The sequence below is a fragment of the Copadichromis virginalis genome, linkage group LG16 (genome assembly GCF_057382275.1).
Source record: "Copadichromis virginalis isolate Kocher_CV1m ecotype Utaka linkage group LG16, C_Virginalis_male_GT1.1, whole genome shotgun sequence".
NCBI lineage: Eukaryota > Metazoa > Chordata > Actinopteri > Cichliformes > Cichlidae > Copadichromis > Copadichromis virginalis.
Genome location: NC_140633.1, coordinates 4,642,817 through 4,665,398, shown reverse-complemented (window position 1 = coordinate 4,665,398; position 22,582 = coordinate 4,642,817). Strand labels below are relative to the sequence as shown.

The window sequence follows — 22,582 nt, the reverse complement described above, 5'->3', positions numbered from 1 at the left end:
AGACAGCATGAAGATTTATGTGTAGATATGCTAGTTGTTGAGCAGTACCAAAGTAGTACCCGCAAAGAACATTACTTAGTATCTCACCTTAAATTTTCCAACAAACCTCTCCTCATTTGATCCCTCTTCCTCACTGGCTTTCCCTCGGAACAACTCGTATGTTTTCACCCAGTCATCAAAGGACCCAAACTCTGACTCCAACTCCTTGTTGTACAGCTGCAGAGCCAAGATCAGACTCACTCAAGCTTTTCTTTATGGTACCCCTTTTATTCTTTGGTTGGACAGTAAAAGCATAACAGGGCCCAGTAAACCTGTACAAGAATTGTATCATCTCTGAAAAAAATTACCTTGAGTGTAGCTAATTTGGTATGAGGGCTGATGCTCGTTCCCTTTACTTTCTGTTGCCTCTTCTTCTTATCTCCATCGGACTGGCTGCTGACTGATGAAATAGACAAGGGTTATTTTCAAATGTGAAAACTAAAGGCCCAAACACAGCAGAAATCATATTGAAAATGTGACTACAGTATTTAACAGCAGGTAACAAAGTGAGCCACCGAGCTTAGTTAAGAAGTGCCATGCCCTGAGCTCAGAACTGTCCTATTCACCAGAAGCAACAGTTCAAAAGTTGTCTGTTATTTAACGACATTTGCAGTCATTCTCTTGCAGGGTTTTTCAGAAGAACTTGTCAAATCTTTCAAATGCTGCCATCTTAAATATCCAGTCATACCAATCAGATCATGCAGTGAGAGGACCACATCCAGTAACATCATAAACTAGCCAAAACACAGCTGCTAAAACCTGTCTGCAGGATCGTAGCACCAAAACCAGACAGTTCCCAGAACCTCAACTCCCAGAAAGTAAAAATGACCCTCAATGACACGGCGTTGTATCTTTTTTCAAATCTTTTTGTCTCTTTTTTTGCAGATCTTAATCCTTACCCAAAGATTCTATTCCATCGCTGAGCAAGCTGTGGTACAACAAAGCTGCAATGCACAACAGTGTGTGTGGGTCAGTGGGGAGAAAAGGGGTGATTATTTCTAAAACCAGTGCGTACCAATTGATATTTCCCAATTTCATGATTTTTAGGTTATCGCAGAAAACAATACTTTGACACCAAGTCTTTGACACATTATCATTTATTTGTCTCTTTTTATGTTATTATAAAGTATCACAAAGCGATCCCGGTCTCATGGCTTAAGCTGGAATGTGAACAGTTCTCAGCTGCTGGGAGAATTTAGCTAATGCTGATACAAAGATAAGCTTCTGCCCCTGAAGCACAGGCAGTTTATGGGGCCAACCGTGTTACACTTTTGGAGCCAGAGTCTGTCCACTAGTGACTTGAGGTGGAGTTGCTGTGTTGAACTCCCACCCAGCGGACGTAACTGCAAACACAACCCCTGCCCCTGCCTGGCTGCTCCAGTTTTAATGATTTCAGCTGACACAGATAACCATAACGAGACAGGGCGGGGTGAACATAACACTGACGGGAGACAGGCAGAGTCAAACAGGAAGTACAGAGGTTCAAACAGGAGGAGAGAGAGCACGGGGAAAAACACAGACATAACGGGCTGAGGAAGACATGGAATAAAACACGAGGGCTCACAGTTACACAGGGGCACACAGGAGGTAACCAAATAAGGAACATCTTAACAGAAGAACCTAGGAACCAAGGCATGACTAGGGGATGAAATACAACACATACAAAAACCGAGAATACCGGGCCCACATGGCCCGGGTCCATGACAGTTCCAGAGAGACATTCGGGACTGCAACCTCCTCTGCTTCACTGAGACTTGGCTGAACCCAGCGATACCAGACCACGCCGTGCAGCCGACGGGGTTCTTTTCGGTTTACCGCATGGACAGGACAATGGAGTAGGGGAAGAAAAGAGGTGGTGGAGTGTGTTTGATGGTGAACAACAGATGGTGCAACAGCACAAACATCTCCCCACTCACACGCTCTTGCTCGCCCAATCTGGAGCTTTTGATCGTTAAGTGTCGCCCTTTCTATCTCCCTCGGGAATTCACTGCGGTCATTGCCTGCACTGTTTACATTCCGCCTCACGCAGACTCGGACACTGCCTTATGTGAGCTACATGAGGCTCTCACACATCAACAAACACTTCACCAAGATGCCGCACTCATTGTTATGGGAGATTTTAACAGAGTGAATCTCAAACGGACATTTCACAACCTTCACCAGCACATCAACTGCCCCACCCGGGGCACGAGGACATTAGACCACTGCTACACCCCGTTCAAGAACTGTTACAAGGCTCAGCCCCTGCCGGCATTTGGAAATAGGACCATTCCGCCATCTTCCTCATACCTGCTTACAAACAAAGGCTAAAGCAGCAACCACCAATCAGGAGGGAGGTCGCTCGCTGGACGGACCAATCGGTGGCCGCGCTGCAGGACGCACTGGATGACGCAGACTGGGACATGTTTCGGCGCAGCTCTGATGACATCAACATGTTTACGGAAGCGGTTGTGGGATTTATCGGGAAACTAGCGGACGACACAGCAGAAAGAACTATCATCCGAACGTTTCCCAACCAGAAGCTGTGGGTGGATAAAAACATCCGCGACGCTCTGAGATCACGCACCGATGCCTACAATGAAAGGCTTGTCTCCGGTAATATGGACCTATACAAGGCTGCGTCCTACAACGTGCGCAGCGCGGTCCGAAAGGCAAAGCGGAGCTACGGGGAAAAACTAGAGTCACAGCTACGACAGTGCGACTCTAGGAGCCTGTGGAAAGGACTGCGGACTATAACGGACTATAAACGACCAGCTTCTTCAATGATGAATGCCGATGCTTCACTGGCTGATGAGCTGAACACGTTTTATGCTCGCTTCGACGCCGCAGCAATTAAAACAACAAACGGCTGCGCGCGCTCGGAGTGCACCAGTGAAGAAAATGCATTCGTCATCACAGAGCATGCCGTGAGGAACACCTTCAGGAGGGTGAACACCAGGAAGGCAGCAGGACCAGATGCAATCCCTGGCCGGGTCCTTAGAGCCTGCGCTGACCAGCTAGCACCGGTGTTCACAGAGATCTTCAACCTCTCCCTGGCCCAAGCTGTGGTTCCCACGTGCTTCAAACAGTCCATCATTGTTCCTGTTCCAAAGAAACAACAGCCCGCTTGCCACAATGACTACCGTCCAGTAGCACTGACTTCAATTGTGATGAAGTGTGATGAAGTGTTTTGAAAGACTGATGAGAGATCACATCACTTCTTCACTTCCTGCCACCATCGACTCACTTCAGTTTGCTTACCGGACTAATCGTTCCACAGACGATGCCATATCTCACCTGCTCCACACATCCCTGAGTCACCTGGACACTGGCAGAGGGAATTATGTTAGGATGCTGTTCGTGGACTACAGTTCAGCATTCAACACAATAATTCCCTCTAAGCTTTTCACCAAGTTGACGGATCTAGGACTCAGCTCATCACTGTGTCAGTGGATCCTCAACTTCCTCACAGACAGACCCCAATCAGTGAGGGTAGGAAAACAAGTCTCCCCCTCTATCTCACTCAGCACTGGAGTGCCTCAGGGCTGTGTTTTAAGCCCCCTGCTGTACTCACTGTACACTTATGACTGTGTAGCCACATCCGACACCACCTCCATTGTCAAGTTTGCTGACGACACTGCTGTTGTGGGCCTGATCTCCGACAACATCGAGACGGCCTACCTGGAGGAGATTAGGAACCTGGAGACCTGGTGCCAGGAGAATAACCTCCTCCAGAATCAGAATCAGAATCAGAATCAGAAAAATAATTTCCCCCAGGGATCAATAAAGTATTCTGATTCTGATTCTGATTCTCCTAAACATCAGCAAGACTAAGGAGCTGATCGTGGACTTCACTACAAAGCAGGCGAGGAATTACAAACCCCTCATCATCAGTGGCACGCCAGTGGAGAGAGTGGACAGTTTCCGATACCTGGGTGTCCACATCACTCAGGACCTGTCATGGTCCTGCCACATCAACAACCTGGTTAAGAAAGCCCGTCAGCGTCTCTTCTTCCTCAGAAGACTTAGAGACTTCCATCTGCCACTGAAGGTGCTCAAGAACTTCTACTCCTGCACCATCGAGAGCGTCCTGACGGCAAACATCTGCACCTGGTTTGGGAACAGCACCAAGCAGGACAGACGAGATCTGCAAAGGGTGGTGCGCTCGGCAGAACGCATCATTCAATCAGAGCTCCCTGACCTGCTGTCCATCTACACCAAGCGGTGCAAGTCCAAAGCTAGGAAGATTATGATGGACCTCTCCCATCCCAACAATGGACTCTTCTCACTGTTGAGGTCTGGGAAGCGCTTCCGCTCCCTTAAGGCCAAAACAGAGAGAATGAGGAGGAGCTTCTTCCCCCAGGCTATTCGGGGCCTGAACCAGGTGTAGGACTGGACTCTCCCAAACACGTCACTATAAGACTGGACTCTCACACACGTCACCACATGCACCACCACACATTTCCTATAATCCTATAATTCCTATAATTTATAATCCTTATCTTTATAATCTCTTCTGCTATTTGCACATTCTTTACTGTAAATTCCTAAGTTAATTTGTAAATTTTTGTAGTAAATTGTAAATATTGTAAAACTTTTCTTCTGTCATTTAATGGTCGGGCATTGTACAGCTACAAGCATTTCACCCCCATGTCATACTGTGTATGGTTGTGTGTGTGTGACAAATAAAATTTGAATTTGAATTTGATAGTCATATTTTGTTAGAACTTTTAGGATTTTTGAGGCATTACAAATTTAAATTGAGATTAAACTGGAAACGGAGTAACCAGGCTACATAAAGAGTTCCACGACTCCACCTCAAGTCCCCACTGTGCAGACTCCAAAAATGCAACATGGTAGCACCTAGAAACTGAAAATGTTGGCTTCAATTTTGTGTTCTCATTTTTTATATATGGTCCAGACACTTAAGATGGTGGGTCAAAAATACTTTTTCTCACAATCAAATCACAAGAAGAATGACTGAGAGTGGTTAGAGGCTATTTTCTGCACATTATTCAGTTCACACAAGGCACATTTCTGAAATTGTTCCTCGTCTATTGTAGGGTAAAGATCCTACAACACTCCAGGGAAAACCTGAACACTCAGACGATCAACTATGAGCAAGTACTTAGCAACGATGGAGAAACTCCTTTTCAACAGGAAGGAAGCACTGATAGAACTTTGGGAGGGGCAGCTCTGTTCTGCGACCGGTTGGGATGAGGGGAAAGAGAAGACAGCAGAGGGAGGCAGGACAAAAGGCACACTATGGGAGAGAGACAGTTTAATAATTACTAATATCGATGTAAACGTCCAGAAGTTGTCTGTAAACATGTGCAAAGTGAAAAGAGTGATCAGACCCCAACTATAAGCTTTTTATGCAAAATCTGGATACCATTATCCTGAATCCAAACTGGGAGAGAGGAGAGGTATCTTATAAGATTGAGTTTTTACCCAATTTGATAATTTCAGATTTTTCAATTTTCCCAAATTTTGTAAACTGTGTCACTCACACCTTGCAAAATAGGGAGCCGGTCCTCTAATACTGACCCTTGACCCTGAACAAAACACAAGCAGCTGCTCAAAAAGCACTGATCATATGTACCTTTGGAGACCTCAGAAAATGGAGAGTTGTCCCGTCGTTTGATCTGGAACATAATCAGGGAAGCATATGTTCACATCACATTTTAAAATTACTTAAATAATTGTTTGATCTTTTTAGACAACAGCCCAGCAATCTTAGATACCTCTCTCTCTACTGAGGCGTAGTATTTGGACCACCAGTCGATGACACTCTCAGCTGATTCATCTGCGATAGTCCGCTTCCTGCGTTTGGTGGAACGACTACGGGTGGACTTTGCCTTGCTCTCCTGGATTTAAAACATGTATACATATTTGAAAAATGTATAGAGAGCAGTTTATGTGACTGACAGAAACATTTTTTATTGTGTGAACTAACTATCATCTTCTTCTTCCTGGCTTCTTGCTTAGGAATGGGTGGAGCAGGTGGTGGAGCGGGTGGTAGGGGTTCATCCTCTACAGTGATCCGGAAATCTTGGTTAGCCACTGCTACAGCCGAACTAGTCTCTGGAGAATCCTGTGACCGTCCTGGTGGACAAGAGGCAGCTTTTAGGATGCTGTCATGTGAACCTACTATTGGAAATATCCTCAAAAGAAAATCTTTGTGGAAGGAGGGAATCGGACAAACGGCACATGGACACATCAGGTAATTCAGTCTGTCTAGGTTGACCAAAAAGGGTATTTCTATTACGTGAACCACAGTCTAATTGTCCTTTAATTAAATATGAATTAAGTAATTATTCATTAAGCAAGTTGTTAATCTAGCACAATGCGTGCTTTGTACAAGAATGGTCAGTTCTACAGGAAAATGTAGTGGCTGCTTTTGACCCTCTACAGCCATCAGTGGAAATAATTGCATTGTTGTTGTTGTTGTTTTTACCTCTTTATAGTCATTTTGTGGTTCATTTGTATTCTTTATGTACTTTTGTGTCAGGTGATCTTTTCCAAAGTCTCAGCAAAATACCATCCTCTGCAAGACTGCCACTGTTCTCCATAATGCATATGGATCATAACTAGTTGAATTAATATGCATGTCATAACCAATAATTATGTAATGAACAAATACACACACTAGCATTACCCTCAGCACTGTGTGGCTCTACTGTCATGGCAGGTCCAGGGGTGCTGATGTCTTTGGGTGGTTTGTGTGTCTGTATGGGTGCAGGAAGGGCTGGAAGTGGAATCGGTTTGAAAGCTTTGAGGTTGTTGATGATGTGGTTCCCAACAAGCGTACTGCGACCAAAAGCACGCCAGTCAACAACCGTGATACTGAGCGGAGGATGGAGATGTTCATTTTCTGGTAACTCCTACAGAACAGTAACAGAGTGCAGGTTTTTAAGTTGTACACAGTTACACGGTTGTGTTTTTCACAAATTCAGTCGATGCAGAAATAGGTCAGTATTTCCTCATCATAGCTGATTCAATTTACAGACCACCAAGTCACACCACCTGTCACCTCAAGACACTTTATATTGGTAAATACCCTTCAACAATAGAGAGAAAACCCAACAGTCCTGTCGTGCTCTCTGGCTCCAGGTTTTGAGATTTGAGGTTTCTTCTGTATTTTAGACCATTGTGGTTCTTTACTATGTGCTGTTGAAATTTAACCTTGTGTTTATGTGCTTGCTCATAGGGAGTCATTTGTTGGGGTTTTCACTCTATTGTGTAGTTTCTTTCCTTACAATAAAAGTGCCTTGATGGGATTATTGTTATATACATAACATAAATAAAACTGAATTGAATTCCTTGTATTTGTGCCTTTAACTTTAATTTGCTGACGTCGACTGAGAAAATTGTCAGGCGGTGGAAGGAATACTTCGAGGACCTCCTTAATCCCACTGACACGTCTTCCGAGGAGGAAGCAGAGTCTGGGGATGAGGGGAATGACCCGCCAATTTCCGGGGGCGAGGTCACTGAGCCAGTTAAACAACTCCTTGGTGGCAGAGCCCCTGGTGTTGATGAGGTCCGCCCCGAGTTCCTGAAGGCTCTGGATGTTGTAGGGCTGTCCTGGTTGACACGCCTCTGCAATGTTGCGTGGAGATCAGGGGCAGTACCTGTGGACTGGCAGACCGGGATGGTGGTCCCCATCTTTAAGAAGGGGGACCGGAGGGTGTGTTCCAACTACAGGGGGATCACACTGCTCAGCCTCCCTGGGAAAGTCTATGCCAGGGTGCTGGAAAGGAGAGTTCGTCCGCTAGTCGAACCTCGGATACAGGGGGAACAATGCGGTTTTCGTCCTGGTCGCGGAACACTGGACCAGCTCTTTATCCTCTCGAGGATACTTGAGGGTGCATGGGAGTTTGCCCAACCAGTCTACATGTGTTTTGTGGACTTGGAGAAGGCATTCGACCGTGTCTCTCGGGGTGTCCTGTGGGAGGTGTTGTGGGAGTATGGGGTATCTGGCCCATTGCTACGGGCCATTCGATCCCTATACAACTGTTGCAAGAGCTTGGTTCGCATTGCCGGCAATAAGTCGGACTCGTTCCCGGTGGGTGATGGGCTTCGCCAGGGCTGCCCTTTGTCTCCGGTTCTGTTCATAATTTTTATGGACAGGATTTCTAGGCGCAGCCAAGTGGCGGAGGGCTTTCGCTTTGGTGGCCTCAGAATCTCATCTCTGATTTTTGCAGATGATGTGGTTCTGTTGGCTTCATCGGGTGAGGGCCTCCAGCTCGCACTGGAACGGTTCGCAGCCGAGTGTGAAGCAGCGGGAATGAGGATCAGCACCTCCAAATCTGAGGCCATGGTTCTCAGCCGGAAAAGGGTGGAGTGCCCACTCCAGGTCAGGGATGAGTTCCTGCCCCAAGTGGAGGAGTTCAAGTATCTCGGGGTCTTGTTCGCGAGTGATGGGAGAAGGGAGATCGACAGACGGATTGGGGCTGCAGCTGCAGTAATGCAGACGCTGCACCGGTCCGTCGTGGTGAAGAGGGAGCTGAGAGTAAAAGCGAAGCTCTCAATTTACCGGGCCCCCTTTCCCTGGCGGGTCGCGGAGTATGGGAGTGCCTACTGGGGTCAGCGGGGGAGCTGGCCCCAGGGAGGGGTCACCTGCCCCTCCCTTCCTTCCCTCCCCATCTCCAGCTGCCTCCCTCCTCCCGCTCCACCACAACCACCCACACATGCAGGGCCTTGGAGTAGGGGTATGTCACCAGGGTGCAGAGGAGGCTACCCCCCCCCCCCCCCCCTGTCCCCTTCTGGCTGCCTCTGCCTCAATTTTATCCCACAACTTAGACATTCACATTACTCACACTCTCATTACACATACATATAGGATCTTGGGGGTGGGCACGATACACGGAGTCCAAATTACCATCAGGGTGTACACCCCACCCCTGGCGTCGTTGCCCACCTCTCAATTTTGAATACACGTAGACATTGAGGGCTAGCAGGAGGGACCATGCGCTTACCTGCTGCTCTCTGGCAGGTAGCTCCATGCCCTCCTGGGTTTTAAATGCACCTTAGAACACACATGCATCAACACTACAATGAGCGGGTGGAGGGAGGTTTGGAGTCTTCTCTCACCCCCGTTCTCTGCGGCCTGCTGGAGCGGGGGGGCTAGGAGGAGGAGTTGGCCGTCCGACTGCGGTCTGGAGTGTGGGGCCTCCCTGCTGCTGCGGAGTCGGGGCAGTCTGCCTCTCCCCACCGCAGGGAAAAGGGTAACACCACCTGGGTCTGGGTGCAGTTCCCCCCTCCAGGGACAAGGGTACCTAGACCCGGTTCGTAGAGTACGCTTGGGGAGTGTGATCGTGTGTACAGCGTCTCTTTATGTCTGTCTCCACGTTGGTTGAGTGTGGAGTAAGTGCATATGAGAGCATGAGGGTGGGAATGGATGTTTGTATCTGTGTGTGCCTGTATGTCTGTGTCTATATGTCAGGTTGGGTGTCAGGCACCACCTCTCTGGGGACATCTCAGGCCCTCCAAGGTTTGGAGGCCTATCTCCACCCACCACCACTTCCCCTGCCAGTGGCGGACTCCCTCAGGTGTCGGTGCGTTGGTGGTTCTTTGTGTCTGGGGGTGGGCGTCCGGGTACACACCGGCTCACTCCTTGGCGGCCGCTTATCGGGGCCTGGAGCCTGGGGCTCGCTCGGGCCACTTCGGAGGTGGGGTGCCCCCGGCCTCTCGGCCTGGGGCTCAGTCACTCAGGCACGGCTGGCTGGAGCCGGCGGAGCTCACGGGCGCGTCACTGCAACTCCCCCTGGCTTCTGCTCCGCGGCTGCTGAGTGAGCCCTCATCTGGGACTCTCCTCAGCTCTTTCTGGGACAGTGGTGCGGCTGCCCCTCTGTTGGTCTTCCTTGGTCTCTTGTGTTCTGGGGGCCTCTGGATGTCTGGAGTTTTGATCTCCTCCATACCTGCTTCATGCCCTGGAGGACGGGGCTGTGGCTCCCCCACACTCCCTAGCAGATCATTACATGGAGAAACCTTTGGAATGCAAGCATGCTGATCCACACAGGTGTGCACACAGGTGTACACACGGGTCTTCACAGACGCGGACTACAGCCTTCTTGGCTGCTGCCTCAAAGCACATTGTACGCTGTCTATCTTGCATGCTGCACAATATCGTTTATTACTTAGCGTCTCTACCCTCACCTATGGCCACGAGCTGTGGGTAGTGACCGAAAGAACGAGATCGCGGATACAAGCGGCAGAAATGAGCTTCCTCTGAAGGGTGGCTGGCCTCTCCCTTAGAGATAGGGTGAGAAGTTCGGCCATCCGGGAGGGGCTCAGAGTAGAGTCGCTGCTGCTCCACATCGAAAGGAGCCAGCTGAGGTGGTTCGGACATCTGACAAGGATGCCTCCTGGGCGCCTCCTGGGTGAGGTGTTCCAGGCATGTCCCACCGGGAGGAGGCCCCGGGGCAGACCCAGGACACGCTGGAGAGATTATATCTCTCGGCTGGCCTGGGAACGCCTTGGTATTCCCCTGGATAAGCTGGAGGAGGTGGCTGGGGAGGAGGAGTCCTGGGCTTCTCTGCTTAGGCTGCTGCCCCCGCGACCCGGCCTCGGATAAAGCGGATGAAGATGGATGGATGGATGGATGTGCCTTTAACTCCTTGCTTAGTTGACAACAGGTTTGTTCAGCCTCTTTTGGATTCTGCTCCTCCAACGTCATCTCGTATCTTCTCTTTCTGAGCTACTTCAGCGTTAACCCTGAGTTTTCTGTACGAAAGGTTTCTAATAGTATCTACTGTCTTTGTTTCCCTAATGAGCATCAGTAATAAATAAATAATATAGATTTTTAGACCCATCTTTATTGTGGCTGTGGTGTTCGTGGTCAGAGTTACATTACATAAAGCAGGGGTGGGCAACTCCAGGCCTCGAGTGCCGGTGTCCTGCAGGATTTAGACATTACCCTGGGTCAACACACCTGAATCAAATGATTAGTTATTTAAGAAACACAAGTATTTGTACTTCTTCTTAAGTACACTATGGCTTTAATTTTGCCCCCTCTGTTAATCAGTGAAGCCATGAGACATGAGCCTGAGACATGTCTTAGGTTTTAGAGATCTTAAACATTAGATTTTAGTTTTGGGAGGATGAGACATTTTTAGTGTAGTAAGCAGACTGTGTCTGGAAAAATGAAGCGATTATGAACAGATCCAGACAGCATGAGCTGGGAAATAAACTCTGGGCCTGATCCAATCTGAATCTGTCTAATTTGTTTTTTCTAAAAACACAACAATAAAAAGAAAACTCTTTAGAATAGAGGCTCCAAATTTAATCCTATTACTAAAAAATCTTATAATAATATTATTTTTAGTATTATTGTTATTATTAGCTATGTATGTGGCTACATTAAGGGCTACATATACAGCAGGGCATATTAGTCATACAGCCACATCATGTGGAAATAATCACAGATACCTGAGAACGTACGGTTACTCTGTAACCTTGGTTCACTGAGTAACAGAGGCTTCACTCCTACATATTCCATGTGTATGGGATAAGTGCAGATCAAATGATCACCGGTTTCAGGTCGCACAGCTGTTTTATAGGTAAGCTGTGGGCGTGGCCAGGCCAGCCAGAGTGTCTTAAAGAAGTATCCACATGCCAGGACCCAGGGGGGGTCCTACCCCATACATACGGAATATGTAACAGGGTGGAGGGATCTCGATATAACAGAGAATATGTTTAACCCTCTCAGGCTCAAATTAAACTTTTTGTTGCTAATACACAACCAAGTCCTGAAGTGGTACTTCTGAGTAAAAAAACACTCATACATTATGTATGTGGGGTAATCAGGTTGTTAGTTTTTAACTACTGCTTCGAGAGGGTTAATAAGAACATGTGGGTGTCTGCGGAAAACAAGTTGATTTCCATTTTGTATGAAATCTTGAATTTGTCCTGATGCAGTGAATGTGGAAAGTCTTGTGATTTCTAGGATGTTAGAATTTCAAAAAGCTGCAGCTATAAAACTTGAAAATGATCATGGATTCACTTGAAGACAGCTTGAACATGAATATATGACGGTTGATAACGGCTTGGTTGTTATGTTCTTAGATATGGGTAAATGTTCCTATGTATCAGTGTATATTGTCAGGCAGGCAGGATTGGACCTAAACGCTGAACTCGTAAACGGAAAACAAAACTTTATTAACAGAGAGGCAAAGGGCAATACGAAACTATACTGGGACAAACTAAAACTAACTCACAAGGAGGCACGGGTAAACCACGGGGAAATGCACACAACACCGAGGGACGACGCGACTCAGAACAGAGGGAGATTCTGACATAAATACACAGAAGGTAATGAGGGATGTGGGAACACACGGCGAGCACAGCTGAGGACAATTACGCACAACGAGACAGGAAGGACACGGAACTGAAAATACTGACCCAGTACGTGGACCTTAAACGTAGCACAGGAAGAACACAGAGATGCAGAGAGAGAGGGCACAGAGATAACGGCTGGGGAAACATGGAATAAAACACGAGGGGAAACAAGGCGCAGGAACTCAGAGCTATATGAACACAGATACACAGAGGAAGATACAGGAGCAAAGACACGGGGAGATCTAACAACCAAAAGCTAAACATATCCACCGAGGGACAAGGACTGTAAACTGACAAGGTGGACTCAATACAAAATGACAAAACACAAGAAAAACCGCTGGGTCATAAGACCCAGGATCGTGCCATATGTGTCGCATTTCCCTTTTAGTTTTTGCAAGACTTTAAAGACTTTAAAGGGTCTTGTGCTAAATAAAGAAATGTTGTGGAATTCTGTGATAGAAATTAAAAGTAGCCGTGAGATCGAGTAGAACTAAGACTGAAAGTCTCAATGACTGCATGACAGGTCCTGAGATGGTTACGTATCACAAGTACAGTCAGTTGATTATTAAGTATTAATTCAGTTATATATTTTGTCCAAATATTTTGGAAAAAAAAGTTTATAACTACGACTACATTATTTGTTCTTGAGTAGTCGAGTGATTTTAGTACATTTCAGAGAAAAATGCCAGTCTCTAAAGAGCTGTTGATGGTTACTAAATGAAATAACTTTTTTACCAAATTGTGTTCTGATTTTAGAAAAAATGTTACAGAAAAAGTGTTTGCATGGTACAGGTGTGCACTCGAGACTTGGCTCCAAAACTTGGACCATGTGTCCTCTTTGTGAACGGAAATAACACGACTTGCTTCGAAATGAAGAATGAATCTGTCAGAAGTTAATTCTCCAGGATTCGGTAGAGGTCACAAACTTGACCTTCCAGCTGAGCTACTTTCTGACTGTGGCATTGGTAGCAGCACTTGGGTCTCACCTGTGTTTACTGTGAAGGTAGTAATGCACGTTAAGTAATTACAGAGTTATTTAAAAAAATAAAGTAAGCAGTGAGTAAAACAATATGATATTAAATGGACAGCAGTCAACCAGATCATGTTGTGTAGTAATGACGTCAAACAGTTTTGTATCTTGTGCTATATTTGCTGATATAAACTGAGATACTATAACCCACACTACACTGTACTGTTTAAAATGGATCGAATTCCTAATTAGTTTACTGAATAATACTGAAAGTCTGAACTTCAATCACATCTTGATTATTTGAAAATCATTGATGCAAAATGAAAATCAGTAGCAGCCCTGGGTAATGGCTGGGCTCCAGTTTTAAAATGTTAGAGATCTGTTTGTCTTACCAGCTCGATGGCATCAACGAGTGTGGTGAAGTTTGGGTTGGACTTGTACTTCTGAATAACAGAAGAGCGTAACGTCTTACCAGCACACTCTATAATGACCTAGAGAAAGGCAGATATTAAGTATTAATATCTGGCAGATATTAATTAAGCATATTGTGATCCTGGACACCAGCATATCAGGTCCTAGAGAGAACACAGGTACATTGTAAAGATTGTGTTTGTACCTGTGGCCTATCCACAGACAGAAGTTGGACTTTCTTCAGTTCCCTCAGACCCCAGAATAATACCTATTGAAAAAATGCAGTTTTTATATATTTATTTGGGGGGGTGAGAAAAAAGATAGGGTTACTAGTCTCAAATCCAGACACGTGCACACATTCATGTACTCAAACCTCTAGTCTGTAGGTGCTGAGGACAGGCCTGATATATGCAGGAACTGTGTAGATGCCTCCATCTTGTTCCTCTAAGTCTGGCAGACTCTGCTGTTCAGAGTGTGAGATCTACACAATCATAATAAGTCAGGAGTCACTCATGCAATATTATGATGGAGCATGTATGGTTATTTAAAAGACTGACCTGCAGCAATTCAAATGCAGCCAGCAATTCTCCCCCTGGCTGGCTGCCACAGTGCAGAGTGTTGTACTGGAGAGTTGGAGGTGTGTAGGGAGCAGAGGACAGACAGACCTCGGGCACTGCCACTGTGGCACCCAGATACTCAGCCTTTCCCTGCACACACCAGAGTGAGCTCAGAGAGGGGAGAGTCAGGCAGGAACATAGCTAAAAATAATAGTTCAAATAACTTGATTGAGTCTTTTATTTGAATTAGGGATTACCAATGCGTCGTCATCATACACCTCTATGAGGATATGTGGTGGCTCTCGCTGGATATACTGCAAATCTCCACTCAGCAGCAGATGGCTCATTGGCAAACACTGATTCCATGTAGGACTGAGAGTCTGACTGATAATCTGACAACACAGTATCACCAAGCAAATCAGACTTGGACACGACCAGCTTGAAAGCAAACAAAAGCAGCAAATTCTGGAAGTCCAGGAAGGTCCTGGACCTTCCTGGAACAGAACTGCTTTTCCAGCATATCCTCAAATGTTGAATCAGACTGGGGTACTTGAATTTGACATTTACAATTTGGCAGGGCACATTAACCTACCGAACGAAGCCAACCAGGACATATTGCTGCCATGAAGGAGTATTTATGGCTACATAGTCCCATACACATCTGTAAAGCACTGTGTGTCCATTTTAAACTTTTAACCGTCTGACCACCATTTGGACATATTATAATGAACCATGTTATCATCTATTACCTAATTATCATCTTTCCACAAATGGAAACACATGTTATAAACAGACAAAATATACTGCTCAAAAATATTAAAGGAATACTTTTTAATCAGTCTCTAGATGCAAACAGCAAATGCCTCTGGGGCTTCATGGTGCCAAATCTGGGACGCTCTACCAATTGCTCTTAGAACTGAAGAAGCTTCTCGGATGACAGGTGAACATCTTCAAGAAACTTAAAGAAGTCTGGTCGCTTTTCTTTCCAAGCTCTTTAGATCGCCACGACCTGCATGATTGAGAACCTTTACAGAACTGTTGCATCGTTTTGATTTCCTTTTATTACTTTGGTGTTTGGGGTCTTTGAAATCAGCCCTCTGTAGGTCGTGGCTGTTACTAACACATTACTCAGTGCATATTAGTGTAGATACCACATTATTTTTCCCTGCGGAGATCTTTTTTCTAAGTGTTCCTTTAATTTTTTTCCACACACACACACACACACACACACACACACACACACACACACACACACACACACACACACACACACACACACACACACACTTACATTGGTGGTTTGACTGTGTGACAGAAAGGTGACTCGAGCAAAGGGATCTGACAAGCCAGTGTTGTCAGCAGCGATCAGGCCACGAGCCTGATACATGTGGCACCTCAACTGGAACTGATGCTGCTCTGCAGACACACAGACACAGCTGGAAATGTAAAACCTTAAGGATGAACTGCCTGGTCCAGAACAAAACTGAAAGTTTGTTAAAAAGTTATTGTTAGGGTTTACTACAGGTGCAATGTCAACGTTGTCTCTAAATGGTGGGTACACATAAATTGCTGTAGTTGAATTATTTCCATGTGTATTACAAGAGTTTTGCTTTCAGAAGGAAACATTTAATTCAATGCAGTTGAGTTGTCATGATCATGCATTCCTCCTGGTACTCCTGCCATCTCTCCCTCGGCTCTCTCTTTTCTCTCTGTGTATGTGCGTGTATGCGATAACCACACCACATCTTCCAGGGGCACGATCCCCCTGGGTCTCCTCCCTCTGACCAGTGACACACCTGCAGTAATCAACTCACCTGTTCCTCATCTGACGTTCCTTTAAATACAGAGGACGTTCTTTCAGCCATCGCTTGAGCGTTAAACCAACTGCAGTAGATACTCACCTCCAATCTGTAAGTCTGTTTACCTATTTCCATGTTCCCTTTTCCTCATCCATCCTTTCTTCTGTCCAGGAGACTGATATGTTTGTCTCGTGGACGGTTCTGTTCAGAGGAGAGGATCCCGTTTCACGGTCCTGTTTGAAGACGGAGGATAAATCTACCGGACTATTGTAAATAGAGACTGTGGATTTTTCCCCTTTTGATAGACACTGTAAATAGTACCTGCACTTCACTGTAAATAAATTCGCTGAACTGGCATCCTGGGTCTCGCTTTTGAGTCCGTCTGCTCAAAGGTATGACAGAGTGCTTGGACTCCGTTCAGCACTCTCTTGTCCAACAGGAAGCTCAGCTGGTGAGCGTTTTCCAAGCCCTGCTCAACGACGTGCTAAGACACTACCTCAATAGGTTTGTTTTCATTTATTTAGATGACATTCTGATTTTTCCCAAATCTCTTTCTTTACACGAGTCACATATCCGTTTGGTGCTGCAGCATCTCCTAGATAACCTATCTGTGGAGGGAGAGAAAGTTTCACGTTGACTCCGTCTCCTTTTTAAGCTACATTGTTGAGAAAGGACAAATTAGGGCTGACCCAGCAAAGATCCAGACGATAAATGATTGTCTCACACCAACAACCATCGATATCGTGTCGGATTGTGGTCCCCAGTTCACCTCCAGTATATGGAAAGAGTTTTGCACTGTCCCGGGACCCCTGGCTAGTCTTTCCTCTGGTTTTCCCTGCAGACCAGCAGCGAGCTGGTGTGTGGTGTCCTCCAATCCTTCCCAGCTAGCTGCAGGGCTCTCATCGTTCAAGGCTTCCCTGGGGTATCAGCCGCCTTTGTTTTCAACTGTTGAAGGTGAGTTCTTTGTACCTTCTGTTGAACACCATCTCTGCAGGTGTCAGTGACTTTGGAGGGCAACACAGGCTGCTCTGCATCAGACCAAAGAACTGAATAAACGATGTGTCGTCACAGGACTACTTACCGGGTCAAAAAGCATGGCGTGGTGGGTTGGTGCAGCCGACTCAGGGGGCAGTGAGCCCACTTGACTCGTTATACCGTTAGCTTCTAGGGTTAGCTTCTCTGCCATATTTCATCCCAAATTTACTTTAAATCTTTCCAGTTTAGTTAGAGTGCTAACCAGTATCGAGTGGTAGACTAGTAGGAGTTGTTTCAAACCTCACCATGTGACTCACCATGACTCCCCTAAATGGCCTCCTACTACCAGGCAGTACACTTAGCCTTCATTCCTAGGTGTAAGGTATGTGAAGACCTTTGCTCAACTTCCTGTGGCTCAACTTCCTGCCTACAACCACATTAGCTCCGGCTGACTCTTTAATCAAGCCAATGATGAAAGTCAATGCTTGGGCTACGCAGTGATTGTCCCAATGATACCTTGGGTTATAACCATTGCCCAGTCTTCTACACCATGCCAGTGTGGCCACACTAGCTGGGATGAACCTCTCACAGTACCCTTCTTGCCACTTGAACAGAGTAGAAGAAGGAGCCGACAGGACCTACCTTACCAAGGTGAAATATGCCACGAGTTACAGAGTCACCAACTCTCACTTTTGAGGTGCATGTGTTCTGTGACACAGAAAAAACTAATGAATCTGTAACTTATCTGAGGATCACATGTTTCCATGGAAATATTCACACTTCACCCGTGATGGCCAGATCCCGTGTCTCCGTCATCTCAAACGAAGTTGTCTTCTCGGGCTCGGTGCTGCTCTGACTGGAATACAGGTGGCTAAGACTCTCAAAAGTGAGCTCATGGTACCACTGCAGACCGATTATACTGTTGTGCTGGTTTGGTCTGAGTCCTGCTGTTAAAAAGTCTTTGTTGAAACTTGAATTACTGAAATTCATGGTAAATGGTAAATGGCCTGTGTTTGTATAGCACTTTACTAGTCCCTAAGGACCCCAAAGCGCTTTACACAACCAGTCATCCACCCATTCACACACACATTCACACACTGGTGATGGCAGCTACATTGTAGCCACAGCCACCCTGGGGCGCACTGACAGAGGCGAGGCTGCCGGACACTGGCGCCACCGGGCCCTCTGACCACCACCAGTAGGCAACGGGTGAAGTGTTGCCTACTGGACAAAACAGCTCTGGTCTTCGTGCTGATTGCTTCAGTCCCTTCACCATCAACATAGGCGCAAGAAGAAGTACCTAACCACCAGCTGTGTAGACCTGGACTTACTGCTGAGTCTTGACTCAGACTCTGTGTCGACTAATCTCCTGTCAGGGAACTGAAATATAGTCATATCATAATTCAATTCAATTCAATTCAATTTTATTTATATAGCGCCAAATCACAACAAAAGTCACCTCAAGGCGCTTCATAGATACAGAGAAAAACCCAACAATCATATGACCCCCTATGAGCAAGCACTTTGGCGACAGTGGGAAGGAAAAACTCCCTTTTAACAGGAAGAAACCTCCGGCAGAACCAGGCTCAGGGAGGGGCGGCCATCTGCTGCGACCGGTTGGGGTGAGAGAAGGAAGACAGGATAAAGACATGCTGTGGAAGAGAGACAGAGGTTAATAACAGATATGATTCAATGCAGAGAGGTCTATTAATACATAGTGAGTGAGAAAGGTGACTGGAAAGGAAAAACTCAATGCATCATGGGAATCCCCCGGCAGCCTACATCTATTGCAGCATAACAAAGGGAGGATTCAGGGTCACCTGGTCCAGCCCTAACTATATGCTTTAGAAAAAAGGAAAGTTTTAAGCCTAATCTTAAAAGTAGAGATAGTGTCTGTCTCCCGAATCCCGAATCCAAACTGGAAGCTGGTTCCACAGAAGAGGGTGGTATCATAGTACCAGTTTCTTAGGTGTGACCAAGTTGTCATCATTATGGCCATGGTCTCTTAGCTGCCAAGCTTATTCCTCTGCTTCATATGCAAGATGAGATGTCCTTGTCCTAGTACAACAGAAAGTTTTGGGGTATGATGTGTATTTGCTGTTCAAGGGCCCAGTAGCCCTTGGTGAGTCATGGGGCTGCCCTGAGCTGACTGGTGTGACTTATCAGTGTGTTTGTTTCTACACCTAAGCACTTTTATTTAAGTTGAGTTGAGTCCGTGACAATTATAGGGTTGTGTTTTTAATGAATTCTATGAGCCATTTGAAACACTGGTTTCACGTTTTAGACCTGGAAACTATGTACATATTTTCCATGTCTCTACATATCATAACGCAGGAAACTGTCTTGTCAGTATGGACTGATTTCTGGTTCTAGGTAGTGATCAAAAGAAATGGAAAGCCTGTACACTGCAAAAGCACAATAGATAAAACAAGGTAAATAGACACTGCAAAAGTTAGCTTCAGTCTCACCTTCGCAGTGCAAGTGTGTGGGAGGGCTGTTGGCATCAGCGCCCCCTGTAGCTGGAGTGAATCCTGCAGGCAGGTTATCCAGCATGTGGCTAGAGTCCCTGCAAGCTCCAAACCACAGATACACATCCAGTTTCGCTTGGACTGATAAGCCTGCAACACGCTTACCTGGAGGCTGCGTGCACACAGACACACACACATCCACACACAGAGATGATTTTTCATCTGGAAGCCTTCCTATGGATAAGACATGTTCTGCGTATGTGAGTTTACCTTGAGAAACAGGGTTATGACCTTGCCACAGTTAATTCCTCGGGCCTCCTGCCTGCTGGAGTACAGCAGGTCTCTGGTTCGAACCCGGGCGTATGCAACACGCTTGTTGTTGCTCAGCAGCCACACAAACATGTCTGGAACTGTGTGCTGGGGCTAGAGATTGTGAGGATGTACATGTGTGAATGAGAAAAGTTGTCATATATAAGGCAAATTAAAAAAAATGACATTTCAAAATTCACACTTTTTCCTGTGCCTGCATCCCAATTTTGACTTCGATTTTTCCATTTATTTTACTTATATACAGTAATACAACTTCACAGCATCAGTCATCTGAAGTTTCCTTATATCACAAGACAAACACTCTGCAATGTCAGTGAGAGAACCAGAACCATCAGACGAATCCCTGTGACAACTAACAGATACAAACCTCCTCCACAAGAAAGCGGAGTTTATGTGTGAGTTTTGCTGCGTCCTGTAGCATTTCTTTCACACCACCAGCATTTTTCTTCCTCCCTACCAGGGACTGTGCCTCCCCTATCATACTTTCCTGCAATACACATACATCCATTATTGTATGCGGTGTTGTATAAATGCTGTGTACGCTGTTGTTAAGATTGTGTAATGCACATTATGCATATGGAATACTAAACTGCAAATCTGGTCGCACCTGCCCAGGAGTTGTAAATAAATATCTTACATACTGGACATTTTTGCCAACAAACATCAATATCCAAAACAGTTTAAGTCTGCAATGTGATTGAAATGTATTATAATTGGTGGTCTGTGAGGCTTGTTGTTCATTTTGCATAGGTACTGAGGTAAAAGCAGACAAAAGTTAATTGAGATGTAAAGGAATGTGATAAGAATTGTACTTAGTTTTCCTACCAGCTCCTGTTTACACATGGTCAGGCGTTTCTTGTCCAGCTGTGTTAGATAAGTCGACTTCAGCTCAGCCTTCAACTTAGCCTCCGCTGCTTCAATGAAACTCCTGACAAACAGCCAAAAACATATTTAGCACAAACAGAATAAAATTCTTTTTCCACATTTTTTCCAGCCCTCTCTAGTTTGCAGTGTTGACTAAGACTGCTGCAAAATGTTAACAATTACTGAGCTTTCAAAACTAAAGTAAAATAAAGAAAAGAACATTTGTGCTGACAGGAAGAGAAAAGTCTGTAATGAAGATCTCAAGTTTCTCAAAGAGACCGTAGTTCAAAAAGCTCAGGATCGTATCGTTTGCATTTTGTTTAATAAGGTGGTAAACTTGGAAAACCTGCCTGAAACATTGCTGTTATTTCCCCAGTCAAAAAACTGGTCAAGGTAGGACAACAAAAACAGAACCATAGGGTGAATGGTAAATGGACTGGTTCTTATTTAGCATTTATCTGCTCTATGCAAGTAGTTCCTGTCTAACATTCACACACATTCATACTCAGATCCACTGGCGAGAAACCTGGGGTTAGTATGTTGCCCAAGGACATTTGCCATACAGACTGAAGCAGTCAAGGATCAAACCACCAACCTTCTGATAAGCAGATGACCTGCTCTACCTCCCGAGTCACAGTAAAAATAGATGCCACCTACATGTGACCAGTATGGCTGGGGTGCTGGATGTGAATCAATTTTAGAATAACGCTGTAATGTGACAAAATGTGAAATAAGTGAAGCACTGTGAATAGTTTCTGGATGTGCTAGTGACTTTAACCTCTATTGTACATCCACTTTAGATTCAACTGCTGTACTTGGTAGCCTGAATTAATAAAGACGTCAGAAGCAGCGGATTAAAGGTGCTGGCGCAGATGATGGTGGAGCTGCCTGCCATGTATCAGGAGTAGGTGGAGGAGCACCAGCAGCAGCTGGACCAGGCCAAATGCCAGACAGAAATTCTGGAAAATTTAATTGTTCATGCTGGGTCTCTAGCAGTGCCACCACTTCACCCAGGCTCTGCAGTGAGGCTCCACAAGATGGGGGAAGGAGATAACACCTGCCCCAGTCATTCCAAGAATGGTTTCGGTCACGGCACAGGAAAGCCGGTGTCCTGTGGGGGAATGGTCGCTGTGGCAGCTGTCAGGGGAGACCCAGGTGGCAGCACTCAGCAAGCCTGACAGCAAGGAAGTGATTCCCGGATGTCTGTTGGGCAGCCCTGGACCAGCTGTGCCTCACCTGAAGACCACTGCCATCAGTTCTGGAAATGGGACCGAGGGATCAGACCTTTGTGTTGCTCTCACCGGTGATGTGAGCTTGTCCGACACCGACCTTGTGGAGGATGAAAAGCGATGATTCGCTCCAGAAAAGATTTCCCACTAGAACGGTCTTGTGACGACACTCTAAGCTCAGCCTTCGATCAAGCGATGAAAATTGATGGTCAAATGATGTGCACTGACATAACCCTGACATTTTCACATTTTGTGTTTATTAGGGACAGACTGTATTGAGACACCACTACACAGAAAGAGCACACCCAGTTATGTCAAAAGTCTGCTGGGAAACTTTTTTCCAGTTGGCTCATTATAACCTGATGTCTGGTCACATGGGATATGACGAAACTCCGGATCCAGTCCTGGCCCGATTGTCTTAGCCAGGCATCCACAGGGAGGTGGTGGATATCCTATCTGGAATGTCAGCTGGTGAACCAGTCAACCATTCTGAGAGCGTGTTTGTGCCCATTACCAGTAACGGAGGTTACCAGGATGATTGAGCATGTATCAAGACACTGAACTGAGGTCTGTTAGCTGTCCCCCCACAATCCACTGGGCATTTTGACCAGGCCAAGTCTTT

At 46.0% G+C, this 22,582-nt stretch overlaps 1 protein-coding gene across 1 annotated transcript in view; it reads right to left on the bottom strand.

Annotated features, from left to right (window-relative positions):
• Positions 1–22,582, bottom strand: part of fer1l6 (fer-1 like family member 6) — a 70,418-nt gene that overhangs the window by 7,296 nt on the left and 40,540 nt on the right. The window contains exons 18-34 of the mRNA XM_085434974.1: positions 20,693–20,795; positions 20,235–20,354; positions 19,808–19,960; positions 19,538–19,709; positions 15,587–15,711; positions 14,553–14,687; positions 14,296–14,445; positions 14,112–14,219; positions 13,944–14,006; positions 13,720–13,818; positions 6,677–6,902; positions 5,975–6,123; positions 5,763–5,885; positions 5,621–5,663; positions 939–983; positions 348–439; positions 88–216 (exon numbers count right to left, since the gene is read on the bottom strand). Coding sequence (XP_085291100.1) covers positions 88–216; positions 348–439; positions 939–983; positions 5,621–5,663; positions 5,763–5,885; positions 5,975–6,123; positions 6,677–6,902; positions 13,720–13,818; positions 13,944–14,006; positions 14,112–14,219; positions 14,296–14,445; positions 14,553–14,687; positions 15,587–15,711; positions 19,538–19,709; positions 19,808–19,960; positions 20,235–20,354; positions 20,693–20,795 — 2,035 coding nt within the window. The remainder of the gene's footprint in view (positions 1–87; positions 217–347; positions 440–938; positions 984–5,620; positions 5,664–5,762; positions 5,886–5,974; positions 6,124–6,676; positions 6,903–13,719; positions 13,819–13,943; positions 14,007–14,111; positions 14,220–14,295; positions 14,446–14,552; positions 14,688–15,586; positions 15,712–19,537; positions 19,710–19,807; positions 19,961–20,234; positions 20,355–20,692; positions 20,796–22,582) is intronic.